Source organism: Hippichthys cyanospilos, chromosome 21, assembly GCF_059441005.1.
Source record: "Hippichthys cyanospilos isolate Australia breed blue-spotted pipefish chromosome 21, RoL_Hcya_1.0, whole genome shotgun sequence".
In the NCBI taxonomy this organism is placed as follows: domain Eukaryota; kingdom Metazoa; phylum Chordata; class Actinopteri; order Syngnathiformes; family Syngnathidae; genus Hippichthys; species Hippichthys cyanospilos.
Window position 1 is genome coordinate 3,961,354 of NC_142389.1, and position 16,136 is coordinate 3,977,489.

The 16,136-nt window shown below is 39.0% G+C and overlaps 1 protein-coding gene across 1 annotated transcript in view; it reads left to right on the top strand.

Annotated features, from left to right (window-relative positions):
• Positions 1-16,136, top strand: part of csmd2 (CUB and Sushi multiple domains 2) — a 178,832-nt gene that overhangs the window by 28,757 nt on the left and 133,939 nt on the right. The window contains exon 3 of the mRNA XM_088404647.1: positions 7,662-7,774. Within this exon, the coding sequence (XP_088260773.1) occupies positions 7,662-7,774 (113 nt within the window). The remainder of the gene's footprint in view (positions 1-7,661; positions 7,775-16,136) is intronic.

Here is a 16,136-nt window from a genome sequence, read left to right on the forward strand (position 1 = left end):
AAGTATAGTGCTGACCAAATGCAGCTGGCATCACGGCAATGCGACACACTGTTCATGGAGCGAAAACACCCCGAGAGGAAACGGCGTGCGACTCAGAGGCTGACCGGCTGACGCTCCGAATTTTATGCGCGTGGCAGTTATCTTCCATATAAATAATTCATTCTTGGGGATAATGCTCATTGTGATGGATGGATGGATGGATGGATGCATGGATGGTGGATGTACGGGTGGGATGAATAGATGGATGCATGGACGGTTGATCTATTAATTAATCAACTAATTAACATGATGGATGGATGAAAAAGATGAAAAAATTGATGGACGATGGATAGATACCGAATCCTTCAGTAAATCCAAATTTTCACATGCAACATCATCCCTCTCTAAAGAAATGTCAACGTCACGGTGATGGAAGCGGTCCACGATTCCAATTTTAATTTGAAAGAATTATGACGAGACAAAAGCAGTCATCTAATTAAAGACTCGCTGGAGAAGTTATCTGGAGTGAAGCCGCGCCATTTGCGCGCAGTCGTCTGTAACTCTTCCGCTCGTTCGCATGCATGCTTGAGTCCATTAATTCAGCCCTTGATGACTTTTACAATTCTGCTGAGCAAATGACAAATACTCAGTAGTGTGTGGGCCACATAGATGAACAGTGCAGATGATTCAGTCTTTTTTTTTTTTTCCCCGACGCAGCGTGCAGTTCACTTGTTGGTGAACTACACTTGTGCTAATTTCACACCTTGGCATGCTTTCTCTCACATGAGCCTTTGCTCAGTTTTTTTTTTTTTTTCCTCATCGTAGCAGCCCCTGACGCTCCCCGTCAATGTGGAGAACCCGGTTCATTAATGACTTCACTGCGGTTTGTCTCTCAGTGGGCGCTGAATGCGGTTGATTATCTCACCACTGACATGGGAGAAACCCGCTTGCCGCTCAACGGCGGTGCGAAAACACCTTATGTCACATAGTTATTTCTATTGACGATCTGCTGCGTGCCATAGTCAGATGTCTTGATGGAGGAAGAAAGGAAGTGCAATCCTTTTCTCAAAAGTTGTTGAAAACATTGATGAGTTATGGATGAAGCAGGGTGCAGAGTCACGCGTGATGTTTACAAATTCCTCCTGCCTCCAGCTACAGTCAAATTTGCCTTTTTTGTGTGAAGCGGATGCCCTCCAGACTTTCTCAATGTCATGATGAGTGGCACCAAACTTAAAACAAATATAAAAACAAAAACTTTTTAGTTCTAGATGAACAGGTCTAGTTTGGGAAATTTCCATACACGCATAGGGCACGCCGGGTTACGAGGTATTACAGGATGCAAGGGGCACTGGATTTTGATGCGTGCTGGTTAATAAGTTTGAGTCGTGAGCCGTCACCTTACCGTGGTGCAGGGGTATGCGTGTCCAAGTGATCCTAGGAGCAAAATTGTCCGGGGCTTTATGCATCCGGTAGGGTCACTCATGACAAACGGGTCCTAGGTGAGGGACCGGACTAAACACGGCTCACAGACCTTTATGATTAATATAAAATATTGGATTGCGTTTTCCCTCGCTTGAACGCAGGTAAGGAAAATGGATGGATAGGTTAAAACACGTATTAGATTATAAGGCACACCGATTTATGAGGTTTGCCAGGTTACAAGTTGCTCCTGGTTTTGAAGCATACCGGTTAATAATAAAATGCACAAAATTATAAGGCACACCAGATTATAAGGCCCGGAATAATGTAGGGTACACCGGGTTATGAGGTGCACCAGGTTAAAAGACACACGGGTTATAAGACATACAAGTTATAAGACACACCGGGTTATAAGGTACACCGGGTTATAAACCGCATGGGTTTTAAGGCACACTAGGTAATAAAGTTCATCAGCTTCGAAGGTGCACCGGGTTATAAGGTGTGCCAGTTTACAAGCCGACCAGGTTATGAAGGGTATCCGGTTATAAGGTACACAGGTTATAAGTCACACTAGGTTATGAGGTGTACCAGGTTAAAAGGCATGCCAGGGTACGAGGAGCTTCAGATTACAAAGCACATGTGTTATCAGGCACTCTGGGTCATACGGTGCATCGGATTATAAGGCGCACCTCTTATAAGGCATACTGCGTTATAAAGTACGTCAGGTCATGTGGAGCATTCGCCTTTAAGGTCCCCCGGGTTATAAGGCACATGGGTTATCAGAACACTAGGTTTCATGGTGCACCAGGTTAAAAAGCATGCCAAGTTATGTGGATTATCGCCACTGTGGGTGAAAAGGTAGACACGTTATAAGGCACACAGGTTATAATCCTGACCTCCATGCATAAGAAACACCTGACAAGGTGCATTGTCAAGGATTTTTTGCGTTTTAAAGACAAAAAATGCATGTCTCAAGACATCTGCTTTACTTAAGGATTCTATAGAAATGATTCTCACTTAAATCCCAACGGTTACATCAAAGCTAACGTCCCGGTCTTGACCAAAGTGACTTTCTACATTACAGTTGCCCTGCCGAAAAAAGATAAGAGGGGCGGAAAGAAAGGCAGTCTAATTGGTCCTGAATTTCTTCTTCTAAGCTGTAGGAATTAAGTTGCGCGAATTAAGCTCAACCTACAACAGCTCCAGTTCCAGTCAAGTGCGGGTCTTGTGATGAGTCACCCAAATGCACTCAAACTGAACTTCAGCTTGTTAAGTCTATGGATAAATCACATCATTTATTTTCCTTGCGTATATTGTCCGTCTGTATTATCTTGACTGAAGGTATGGCGTCCAGGTTACCAAATAAAAAAATGATTTCCCCAACAGGAAGACTAAAATATCTATCTGGCTATCGAACTATGGTTATTGGTCATGTAAAGCTCTGCCACTAAGTGTTTGTACATGGCGCAATACGCTAGTTTCTCCCGAGACAGCGAAAATCCATACCTGCGCACAAACACTCATCGGCAGAGAATACACACCATCTAACCTATCATATATTTGCGAATCCACTCGGCCATCGAAATCCCGCTGCTCTATCTTTTTTTTCTCGTTCCCCTTGCTGAACCTTGCCGGAAAATCAGCCGTTTCAGCACAATGTTCCTCTCTCTTCCATCCTGAGAGCACGCAAGCAGAACACACGCACGCACAGGATGAATGACCCCCTTCACTCTTTGTCTGTTTACAGCCGTTTACGTGCATACATTTACAAGGTAGATCACAAACACACTCGAACGGAGACGTTCCGATGAGTCACGGAAAGCGTGCTGGCGGGATTGAGAAGAGGCGTCGGAGCATGAATCTAAATAGCCGTGTTGCTTAATGAAGGAGATGATGATTCATCTCGCCGTGGCCGCGGCTTCTTTTGCATTCCTGTCCTCCAACTCGCTGCGGCCGTCGTTATTAACAGCTTCTTCCTCCACCGTGTCCTCTTGGTCCGTCTGTCTTGCCTCCATCTCAGGGGTAGCGGAGCGATAATTGCAAGCAGAGGCTCCTCATTGAGATGAAGCTGAAGCAAATCAGGTGGAAAGTTTCTCCTAATGGACTCTTCTTAAACACACATATTGATTGCAGTCATATGTTGCTGAATGGAAATGTCTGTGTATGAATGGAGGATTAGATTTATATATATATATATATATATATATATATATATATATATATATATATATATATATATATATGGACACCCATCCATTTTCTAGAGCCACTTATGCTCACAAGGGTCATAGGCTTGCAGGTGCCTATCCCAGCTGGCTTCAGGCAGTAGGCGAGGGATCTCACTTCGCTCTGGCCTTCCTGTGTGGAGTTTGCATGTTTTCCCCGAGCCTGTGTGGGTTTTCTCTGGGTACTAAGGTTTCCTCCCACTCTTCAAAAAACATAGCATGGCAGGTGTATTGGACATGCTAAAATGTCCTGAGGTGTGATTGGTCTTCTCTGTATGCCCCGCAATTGGCTGGCAACCAGTTCAGGGTGTCCCTTGCCTACTGCCTGAAGCCAGCTGGGATAGGCACCTGCAAGCCTGTGACCCATGTGAGCATAAGTGGCTCTAGAAAATGGATGGGTCTCCATATATATATATATATATATATATATATATATATATATATATATATATATATATATATATGTGCACACACACACACACACACACATAGTTGTACCTCTTCCGAAATTAGTTGTAGAGGTCATTTCGCAACATGATTTCTTATTTTATTTTTTTTTACAGTTGAAGCACTTTTCATGGATAGCATAACCCTTTAAAATAATAACAGAGTTCCAATAAATTAGCGTCAAAACATAGTGCAAATTTGCTACATTTAAACAGTGCAAATTTGCTACGTTTTGAAAAACGGTCAACGAACAATAACCACATATTACACCACTCATAAACTCATATTATAACCTTTCTTTCATCCTTTCCCCTTTTCCCAGTCTTTGATTCTGCAGCCATCTATTCACCAGACACTTGCGATAGCTGTGATCTAAAGCCATTGTTTTGTGTCTCTCGATGGCAATCATGCCGCACATCTCCACTTGGGTAGCAGGCAATCTGCAAGCATGTCCCATATGTCCACAATCCATGATCACATCGCAGTCTTTAATCTCCCTTCTCTTGTCGAGCCAGCTTCTTTGTGTTTTTACATCCACTTTCATTTGTTTTTTTTCGGCTGGAAATGATTCGGGGTCGGCGTCAAGCTCGGGCCGGATGATGGCGACTTTGATGCGGCTCCCTTTCAGTTTCCTCCAACGTTCTGTGTGTCAACATCCCCTCGCTTACCCCGCAGTGCGCCGCTGAATCAAGATGGCTGCCTTCCAATTCCATTTGTGGTCAGCAAAGGGGCTATTTGCATGAACACGTGTCCCATTATTTAGCCGCTGCACCCTACCGCGAGGAATCAAATTATGCATCTTTATGTCTTTTCGCTACTGATTCATCTTCCCCTACTTCCTTGGTGCACTCTTCCAATCCAAAGTGCTACTAAGTGAAACACTGGGGAACCTCGCTCAGCAAGACATAAAACAGGGGCGCTAAGAGATAGGGGACATATTTTCATGCCGACAAGGCAAGCTTGAGGAAACATAAAACGCTAATTTTAAGTAAACCCGGAAAAACGGCGGAAAATGGAGCTGAAAACTCAAATTTACTGGCGAATTGGACGGTGGAACCAAATGCACAATGGGCAAATACATCATACAACGATTTAGTGAGCGTTAGAATAAATCCATAAGCTGAATGCTAAAAACATAGACTTGCTCCCCAAATGCCATGAGATGTGTGTGTGTGTATATCCTGTATATATATATATATATATATATATATATATATATATATATATATATATATATATATATATATATAGATAGGTGCAATTATGGTAGACGGAAAGTATGCTCTGATCCCACAACAGTCATCATTTGGGAAACGATTTAGATAATATCCCAAGTAAGATGATCAGCAAATCATCAAACAAATTGAATGGGTCTGAAGATGACGATAGATGGATGGATGGATTGATGGATGGATGGATGGATAGATAGATTGCGTTTGTCCTGCACACATGAACACATGCATGTACATGTATATAAATAAATGATAAATACAAAATATTTGAAGATATAAATATAGATTATACGTATCTAGATGCAAGATATAGCTATATACATATAGATAGATACCACTTGCATACACTTACATACACCATGCATATATGTATGCTTGTGTTTATTTCTACATGCACATAAACACACACACACACACATATATATATATATATATATATATATATATATATATATATATATATATATGATGGCATATGTGTGTATGTGTGTGTACATGTATGACAAACTGTGCGGCGACCGTGTGAGTGCACGATGATGGGCGACGTGTCCACCTGTCATCCAAAGATGAGCGGTTTACGGTGAAAGGAGAAGAATGACGCCCCGCGCTGTTATTTATGACAGCAGAGCTGGTTGACTGTGTTTGAAAATGAGATCTGCCTTCCTGCGAAGAGGTTTGGGATGGATTGCCCATGATGGACCCCGGTTCGTTTGGGCGCCGAGCTCCCGCTCCTCCCCGAATAAAACGCGTCCGCATTTCGACCTTGCGAATGATGTCATGGATGCAGCTGGCATCACCGGCACAGATGCCGCTACCGCCTCCTTTCACAGTCGAGCTGTGTCATCAGGATAATGATGTGAATGTATCATAATATATCAGTTTAACACTGTATTGTAGCAGCAGCGTTTGCATTAAACATTTATGATATCACCATCTTGTCCAGTCTGTATCAATCTAAATAGAGGACAACCTGCTTTTAACTTCATATGAAAGGAACTTTGTTAGTAAACGCAATTGCCTTTCCAGTGCAATGCAACCTAATTAAAACTCATTATTGAAATTTAATATTCAATTTCTTCTTCCTAAATCACACGCAGTGGACACAAAGCACAACGAAGCAACGCACAATTCAATAAAAGCACAAAAAGTCATCAAGGACTCATAAATGTTATATACTTATTCTAGGAACACAAGGAAAACAAACAGGAATTAAAGATCTATTTTGTGTTGTTACAGCAGCCACATTTTAGTTTATGCTTTTATAATATCCTTTGAGACAAGGCAGCAATTATAAATGATGCTTTATTGTTTTTCACCTTGCAAGAGGCCCATTCATCATTTCGTGATATAATAATGAAATACCATATTTCTGCGGCCAAAAGACGCACTGTATTTATAGACGAGTGTTTTTTTTCAGTATTTAACTCACACAACGTGGGATGTCGAATGTGAGCGGCACCTCGTCCATGTTGGGCCATGTGTGCCTTATTTAAAATTATAAAAAAAGATGTGTATCCATTAATAACTATTGCCCCCTTTGTCACACACACACACACATATATATATATATATATATATATATATATATATATTATATTATATATATACATATATATATCGTAGTTTCCGCACTATAAGGCGCACCAGATTATAAGGCGCCCCCTCAATTAATGACATATTTTAAAACCTTTTCCATATATAAGGCGCACCGGATTATAAGGCACACCCTCAATTAATGACATATTTTAAATCTTTTTCAATCAAAATACAAATCCTACGAATCCCAATCTCAATATTGATCCAAATATAAGGCGCACCTGATTATAAGGCGCACCATCAGCTTTTTAAAAAAAAATTAAGCCTTTTAGGTACGCCTTATAGTGTGGAAAATACGGTAGATATATGTATATATATATATATATATATATATATATATATATATATATATATGTCCTCTGCTTACCTCCAAAATCACAAAGATATTTTCTATCCCAGCTAACTCCCGCATGGAAAAATGTTCTGCGTGGTTATTAGAGATGTTTGTTGACTCGGGGCCTGACACTTTTATGTTTGTCTCCTCAACTGTTTGCTCATTCTTACACGGTGTCTGATTCACTGCATGATTGCCGTCCCTCAGTCTGCGCTGGCGGAGAGAAAAAAAAAAAAAAAAAATCTATCGAGCCGCTCCGTCTTGAGGAATTGTCATTTGAAATTGCTTCCCGATGATTCAGGAGCTCATTAAAGAACCAAAAAGTTCGCCTTGAATGCGTCATGAAGCAGCTGGCCAAACCCGTGACCTTGCAGCGTTGTTGATTCTTCCCGTCTGATTGTTATTGTCCCTCTGTTCATTTGTTTTCAGGTTAACCGGTTTCCAACTGCCATCGCCCATCGTAAGCAGCGGCTCCAGGCTGACTTTGTGGCTGCTATCGGACTACGCGGTGAGCGGCCAGGGATTTAAAGCATCCTATGAAGGTAACATCCCTTCATTGTTTCCCATTAGAACATAAAATGATGCCGTATATCATCCAGGTGAACGTTTTAAAGAGATGGTGCTAAAAAGGAAAAAAAAAACGCTCCTCCAAGGGCGTTAAAAAAAAAAAGACTGTTATCTGAAGATGGCTTGTTAAGGAAAACATTAGGATGAAACGTCCTTGGTTCAAGAGGTTTTCCAGGATGACCTACATGACCGGGAAGATTCAGACGTAGAGTACCCACGTTGTTGCGCGCTTTCATTTAAAACCACTCCATCCGGCCAGGTTATTATCACTTTCTTCGCAGAGCGAGGCGTGAGGCTTCACGGGATACTTTATGACCCGCTCTCTAATGATATTAATGACTTGGCTGCTCAGGCCGGCTCGGGAAGAACCGGAGAGGGGATGGGGGAAATGAGTGAGTCCACTAATTAGGCTAATTACCTGACAGAGGGATTGTCGGTCTTTTCGAGGTACCGCAAATATCGGGATGTGGCTCAACGGAGCGGCGACGAGCCCCGTGGGAGGTTTTAAGACCACCGTGCGTGACGGCGTCAAAGTGAGGAGCCAGGAAGGCGGTGATTCCGCAGGGGCGCGACTTTGTTGTTGTTGCGGCAAAGAGTTTGTTTGGAAGAAAGACTAGAACGGGCGTATTTGTCGGAGCTGAACTCTTGTGCGGTATTTTGATCGTTTTTGGGTCAATTTCTTCTGCGTCGTGTGATAAATAAATGTTAAACTTTGACATCGCCATCTGGGTGAAATTTCAGCTCCCGACTGTCTTCTTTCAATGCTTTCCCTTTAATGTGACATACCTTTGATGTAAAGCTCAAATAATTGGACAAAACACAACACAAGGGTTTAAGAAACGTAAAATTTGAATTTGATATCACTTCGAAACATTTTAGACCCTACTTTAGCCAAACACTATTTTAGCCAGATTCAAAAGTCGGAATTCTTCAAAAATGTAAAAGAAAAAATAAAAACAAACACGTAATGGTATTTAATGACTTTCCAGCTAAGTACTTTAGTAATCTGTGATGATGAGTAGTAATGAATTGCATGAATACTACTGCATTACTTTAAGTAATTCAATAGTTTTTAATGTAATTCTTGCTTTAATTTTGATACAAGACATTTTCAAGAATTCTTCAGGCAAATACTTAAAGAATAAAATTTAAGAAAAAAAAAATACTTATGTAAATAATGTATACTTTAGGATTAAATGGCTTAATTACCTAAAATGATAGATTATTGGTGTTTAAAATGATAGATTGTTTGTGTTTACCGTACTTGTATTTGATCAAAAATGTTTAGGTACTAAAATATTCAAGTATTTCATTACTTTGGTGCTTAGTTACCTAAAGTAATTGGTTACTATCGGTTTTCTTTCAGTTATTACCAGCCGTTTTTAGACCCTTCTTTAGCCAAACGTTTGAAAAAAACAAATAGTCATCAAATACCTTAGTATACCATCATTTTTTTTTTTTTTTTTTTAAGAATTTGACCGGAATTTTGATTTCTTGGAAATTTAGCAACCACTTTTCCCTCTAAATAATTTCAGGACTAATTCATGTATTAAGTAGTCCAAATAGCAAGATCAATCAATCAGTATATCCCAAATAAATAAATAACACAGTTATTAATTTAATTAAGTTTTAATTTAACTGTTGTAGCTTGATTATTCATATAAAGACTTCACACCCTTTATGTATATCATACGTAACGTGCTGCAACTAGGCAGTGTAATTGATTAATTATTGACGCTGACGTGCATGTGTGAGCGTTTGCATAGTTTATTTTCTTACTCAAAAGATGACCGCAACGAAAAGTTTAGTCCACAACGAGTCATCCGATAGTTTGCCAAGTCACAGTATTTCAAATATAAATGAGTTTCTTCAGCATTTTATTTTTTCTCGGATAATCTATCATTCATTCATCTAGTCAAATGCTTTCATTTCATTATTGGTTCGAAGTCCTTCTTAAGGGGATGATTTATTCCGACGGGCAAAAGTGCATCACGGACTCGGTTATAACGCAGCCCGTCAAATTTCTTTTTTGATTGCGCGCATTTGAGCATTTGCATTTTTTGATGGATTGGGACACTCAAATAAAATATCCTCGTAATAATGTTTAGTCTCGGGGGGATTTTAAGGAAAGGGACTGGCGAAGGAGAATGCAGCCAGCACATTTATAATGTATGGTGGGTGATGAATAAAATGCATGGGCGACTTCATTTGTTGTTTTATTGTTATTAATTACATGTGTAGTCATGTACAATGCATATTTAAAAAGGTCTTGCAGGTCAGTGTCATCATTAGTAATTTTTGAAATGAGCGAATCTCCCTCAGGTTCATAATGGGGTTGTGTAGACCGTATGATAGGTTAAGCTTTTTTTTTTTTTTTACTCCTACGCTCGAGCCAGGACAAACTATAGTTTATGTATAACGTTAATGGAATATTTACATATATTTATTTTACTTAAGGGAGAATTAATATTTGCATAATGTACATTATAATGTAAATATATGTTTTGTGTAGGTGGGCATTAGATATAAATCGATAAAGTTTCGTTTAACTTTTATGAGTGTGCTTATCTGAATACTTTATACAACTATAAGTCTTATATAACCTTATAATAGTAACCATGAGTGAGCTGTTCCAAGGATTGTACTGGGTTTTTTTTTTTCTTTTTTTTTAACCCTTGTGGCATTATGTTAGAAATTATGGACATTTCTTTGTTGTTGTTGTTGTTGTTGTTTATATTATAAAAGAATCAATTGGGGAAAAACATACACGATTGAGCTGGAATTTCAAAATCCAACAATTCTGACATTTCTAAGCGATTGCAGCTGGACGTGCGAGGTTTTGTGTACAAAAATAATTCTTGTCCAAATTTTGGACCATATAAAACCATTATAATTACAGTTTTTGAGATGCATTTTAATAGGATTTACTCCATTGATTTTTCTGCAATTTTTGCAACATTCCGTCGAACTATATCAGCAAACAGAAAATTATTTGTTGACTGGTGTTTCACCTCAAAATTGGAGGGGGCGGTAGAAACCAGTTAATGGCTTTTTTTTTTGTCGTCATCAGTCAAAGACTACAATGACAGACCATACCATTTTTCAATTTTTTGTGGGTGTTAATAAATGCATGGATAGAACTCAAGCCACTGAGCAATTTGAGTGGTTGAAGGGGAAAAAATACTCTTAAATAAGGAAAAAAAATGTAATGTGTATAGTTTAAGTGTGTGCACAAGCGGTAAACTTGAATTTGAACATTTGTGACACCAACTCATTTGGCTAACAGTTTAGTGAAAACTCCTTTTGGATTGCAAGTCTGGTTCTAAATTTGTGGAAATGTGTTTTTCTGTTTTCACTGACTGTATGCTCCTTCATTCTCACAAATGAGCTAATTTCCTTTTTTTTTTCTGGCAAAGTCTTGCTTTGATTGTCTGCTTTCCAAGCACTATATTTTGTCGGAGCTCATTTAATCTATGTTACTTTCAGCCCACACATCAAGTAAGCCTGAGTGCCGCAATAGTAAACGACTCCCGCCCCAAAAAAAAAAAAAAAAATGTTTTTATTGGCCGAGCCCATTGGAAGTTCTCCTGTCACCATGACAACCTTCAGACTCCCTTTCCATGCGCTCCCAATTAACTGCAAGGCTTTTTTTTTGTCATTTATAAGAGCCATAATTTATTTTTTGAATCTTTTTCCCAAATTGTGCATGCATGCCATCTACTGGTGAGTGTGCATCAATAAAGTTATTTGCAAGGTTTAAATTTGCAGCATCTTTGTTGAAAAAGGTAATTGAGTAGTATACTAGTCAATGGCAGCAAATGAGCTCATGACTCTTTGTCCAAGTCCACTCTATTATTTTCCTTTCGCCTTTTCCTCTCACCTTGGGGCCTTTGATATAAGATTACTCTTTCCTAAACAGCGCTCCCTGAAGTAATGGCGTGATTATCTAGTTGTGCGTTGCAGACATTGTCTTTCGTCAGCTGCATAGATAAGGCGCCTCCCAAATGGGTCAGCCGAAGAGGAAATTGCATAAATAAACAAACATTGCAGCACAAAGGAAGCAGTCTACTGTATAATGAAGTCATTTTATGGTTTTTTTCAAACCCCTGATTTTGACTTTTGCTTCTGATTTGAAAAAATTGAAGCCTTATAAGTCATTTTCCAAGAAAATGTGTCAAGAAAATTGTCACTCAAAATATCAAAACTTAATTGATTATCTAGTTTCTTAAACGTGGGCACGATTTCTGAAATTTAAGAATTGGGGCTCTTAACAAATACACAATTATAAAAATCGCATGACTCAAATCAAATCCGATTTCTCTAAATTTCTCTATTTCATATTTTGCCGCATGGTGTAATCTCCTAAATGAGTGTATTTGCATAAAACACTGTTAACCATCAAAATCAAATGCGCACACTAGTTTGCAGCATGAAATATCATATTGATAAAAGACAGAAAGAATGAACAAATTACCATAATATATCCCAAAAGGTCAGTCAAGGCCCAGCAGCCATTTACCCTTTCATTGTGTCGTTCTGTAACAATGCACATACACGTTTGTTCTCAAATGTTATTGTCATTCAGAAGTCATATCTCCTGTCCTCACGCTCACTAGAATGTCACTTGCATGCTTGGTTGAATAATATATATATATATATATATATATATATATATATATATATATATATATATATATATATATATATATATATATATATATATATATATATAGGGGCCAACCATTTAATTTGGCCAATTATGACCATTCAAATATTAGCTCAAAATGCTATGAATCGGTATTGGAATTGGCCTTAAAAATTAAAAAAAAAAGAAAAAATGAATCTATTTGGTCAGCCCCTGATAAATATGGGATCTGGCGGAAAGTAAGATGTTATTTGTGTGGATGTTTGACCAGACTATTTGTTCATCTTTGTTTGGGCTTCTTCAATTTTTTACTCTTGCGTCTGGGCTTTTGTTTGTTTTCTGGGTGGGTGGACAGGGAGATAGAGATTTGTTGTTCCGCTCTGTAGCTAAGTACATGTCCACACTGCAGTTGCACCCAGAGCATGGGTTCAAAAAGTGAATGCTTGGCGTCTTGTGTCTAATACACAGTGGCATATGGACAAAAAAGGTCATTTTTTCCTACATGAACTTGTGACTTTGGACGACCAGGTTTGCAGCGCCAAGGGGCTGCGACCATGTCAGAAATGTAAACAGCATTCGCGCTAGGTGAGAACTTCTTCGTGGGATTTGATAGATTGAATGGGATTCAAGATCACGCCGGCTCGTTTTCACACACCGTGTGTGTTAGCGCAGGGGTGGGCAAAGGGTTGGAAAATATAACAAAAGAGCTGGGCCAGGAGCTGATGGGAGTGTTTTGATAATCCACCTCACGATTGGAAAAAAAAAAGAAAGAAAAAACAAGCCTTACACGTGTTCAAGTCCCATGTATTTACGTATTTAAATTACTCTTACAACAACTGAATATTAGAGGAACAAAGTCAAACTTCTTTTTAGTGCTGACATATACTGACCTCTAGAGGGCCTGTGTATTTAGCGTTTTCACTCATTTTTCAAGGCCAACAGAATATTGTGTGCTATGTCGATGTAAATATGGGTGCTGCCATTGAAAGATTGACTTCCATTCTTTAGTTACACTTGCATGTACTGTAGGTAACAGCTGTGTTGAAACATTGCCATCCAATGGTCACAGTTATCACTACAGTGTTCAATCGGCTTATATTAGGTAAGCATTAGTCAAGGGTGTCAGCTATCCTCCATAAAACAAACATATTTTATGACAATATTACTATTTATCATTGTTTTTGCTATTTTAAATGACAAGAATTCTCATCCATGGCACTGAAAGAGATAAAGCAATGATCGTTCCATTATCTTTCAAGATGTTAACATTATCTTTCTCGTCCAAATCTGATACTTGCTTCAATTTCAGCGGGCCGGGTTAAAAAGTTTAACGGGCCAAATCCAGCCCCTAGACCGTAGTTTTTCCAGGAGGGTATTAGGACCTCCACGCACCAAAGTGACATCAGTTTCGGGTTCATCACGAAGCTTTGGAAAAGGGTTTTGGGCCAATCCAGCACGTTAAATCGGGCCGAAGCATTCGGAGCAATCTTCTAGCTTTTTAGCTAGCGGATTAGCGCACAAGACGAGACGAGAACCAAAAGTGGCGAACCTTCGCTGTGTAGAGGTCTTTAGTCGCACAGTTCAGATCGAAACAAAAACGAGTGTCCGTTTGAGTTTTCGCTACTCCTGTAAAGTATGAGAGCCGGCTTTGATTGGCAAGCGAGAGCAGCGTGTTAGCATGCTGATTGTCTGAAAGCCACAAGCCTTTTCTTTAAATGCGATTCACCACACTGGGGTTTCTTCAATGCCGCGCTTTATTTTCGTGTCACTGAAAGGCGCTCCGTGCCACCTACTGTTCCCGTAATGACTCTCTGAGAGCACCTACCATGCCTGCATCCTAACAAAGGCGGAGGGAGGATGACGAGGGCATCAACCGGTGCAAAAGGGCAGAATGGAAAAGAAGGGTGAATAGTCGTTAGAATAATGGAGGTGTGAAAAGCTTACCGAAAGGTAGACAAGGGTGAGTCACTGTCGTGAGGCTATGCAGCTATGCGAAGAAGAGCAGCTTGGAAGCCCGGCGGCACAGTTCCTGCATCATTATTCCTGCGCAGTGCTCGCCATCCTCTGCAGCCATGCATTTTTTACTCATTCATCTCGCCGCAAAAAAAAGGCTCAAAATGTTCTCTCCTCGAAGCAGTTTCATAACTATCTATCTATCTATCTATCTATCTATCTATCTATCTATCTATCTATCTATCTATCTATCTATCTATCTATCTCTCTCTCGCTCTCTCTCTCTCTCTCTCTATCTATCTATCTATCTATCTATCTATCTATCTATCTATCCATCCATCCATCCATCCATCCATCCATCCATCCATCCATCCATCCATCCATCCATCCATCCATATCTTGTATATTTATGTTTTTTTTTTCATTTATGATCATGCATTTTTTAATTGATGGTTGATTTTTCTTGCAATTTACCTTTGTTGAATGTCAGATTAGTAAAAAGTAGCAATTTCGCTTTTTAATAAAAAAATATGCTACTTGCATATATTGCATGTTTACCTTACTTCGCTTGATATTTTTTCTCTCCTTGTAAGTCGGACCAGATAAAGGAAAGATATATTGCTTTTATTTATTCATTTTTGTAATCACATAAACAAATTTAAAAACAGAAAAAAATCAAAGAAAATGTTTTATATATATATATATATATATATATATATATATATATATATATATATATATATATATATATATATATATATATATGTGATGTATAAAGTAGATTGAACTTTTTCTTTGATCGTTTCAGATTATATTATTCTGAAAATAACAGTTGCACTCTGTAAAACCATTGTTTTTATACTATTTATTTAATTTATTCTTCATTTATTTAACCTGCACCAATCAGAGCAGCACTCCCATTTTCACTGTGTGCCACATGACATGTTTATATGAAAATAATAACATTTTATTCTATTCTAAAGGCGACACTTTCCACAGCTTAAGTTTGTTTCATCGTATCTTCCTGACATCTAAAAGTTTGCGTGTGAAAGTCAATTATTTTACGTGGCACCAATCCACAATATAAAATCTGCAACTTTACGTAAAGTTTTTAATTAACAATCTTGCTTGGCCTCTTGTAAATGTCAGCTTCCCACCCCTCAGTATTGTGGGCTTTGATGTAATTACAGCCCCCCGCCCATTCAATCTCCTTCCCCCATCCTTTCAACATTCCCCCCCATCAGCCATAATTATTTGAAAAATTGCCACCTCTTTTCAATTGTTCTTGCCTTGACTGATGGCCGGCTGCTGGTTACAGTACAGTTTTTGGAAAACGAGCAGCGGGTTTACTCGGATAACGTGATGTAATTGGCTCAAAATGTGATGAAGAAAAAAAAACAAGTTTGGCTCTGATACAACAAAGCACTAAGGAAATCTTGGGCAAACATTTCCCTCTTAGTGTAGTGTTTCAATTCACTTGTTTTGCGAAGAAGCAGTCTTTTTTAAATGACAGCGCAAATGAAGTTCATTATCACTATTGTTAAGCAACACCATGCTAATTTGCTTGAAAATACACTCCACTATCTGTCTCGGATAAAAAATGTTCACTCTTCTCGCCTCTCGCCCCTCAGGATATGGCCGCCTTTGCTCGTTAGCACACTAGCGCTTTTCTTTCACGTTTTCCACTTTGTCCAGATTTGCACAGTTTTGTGCGGATTAGTGGCCGCATTGTCTTCAGA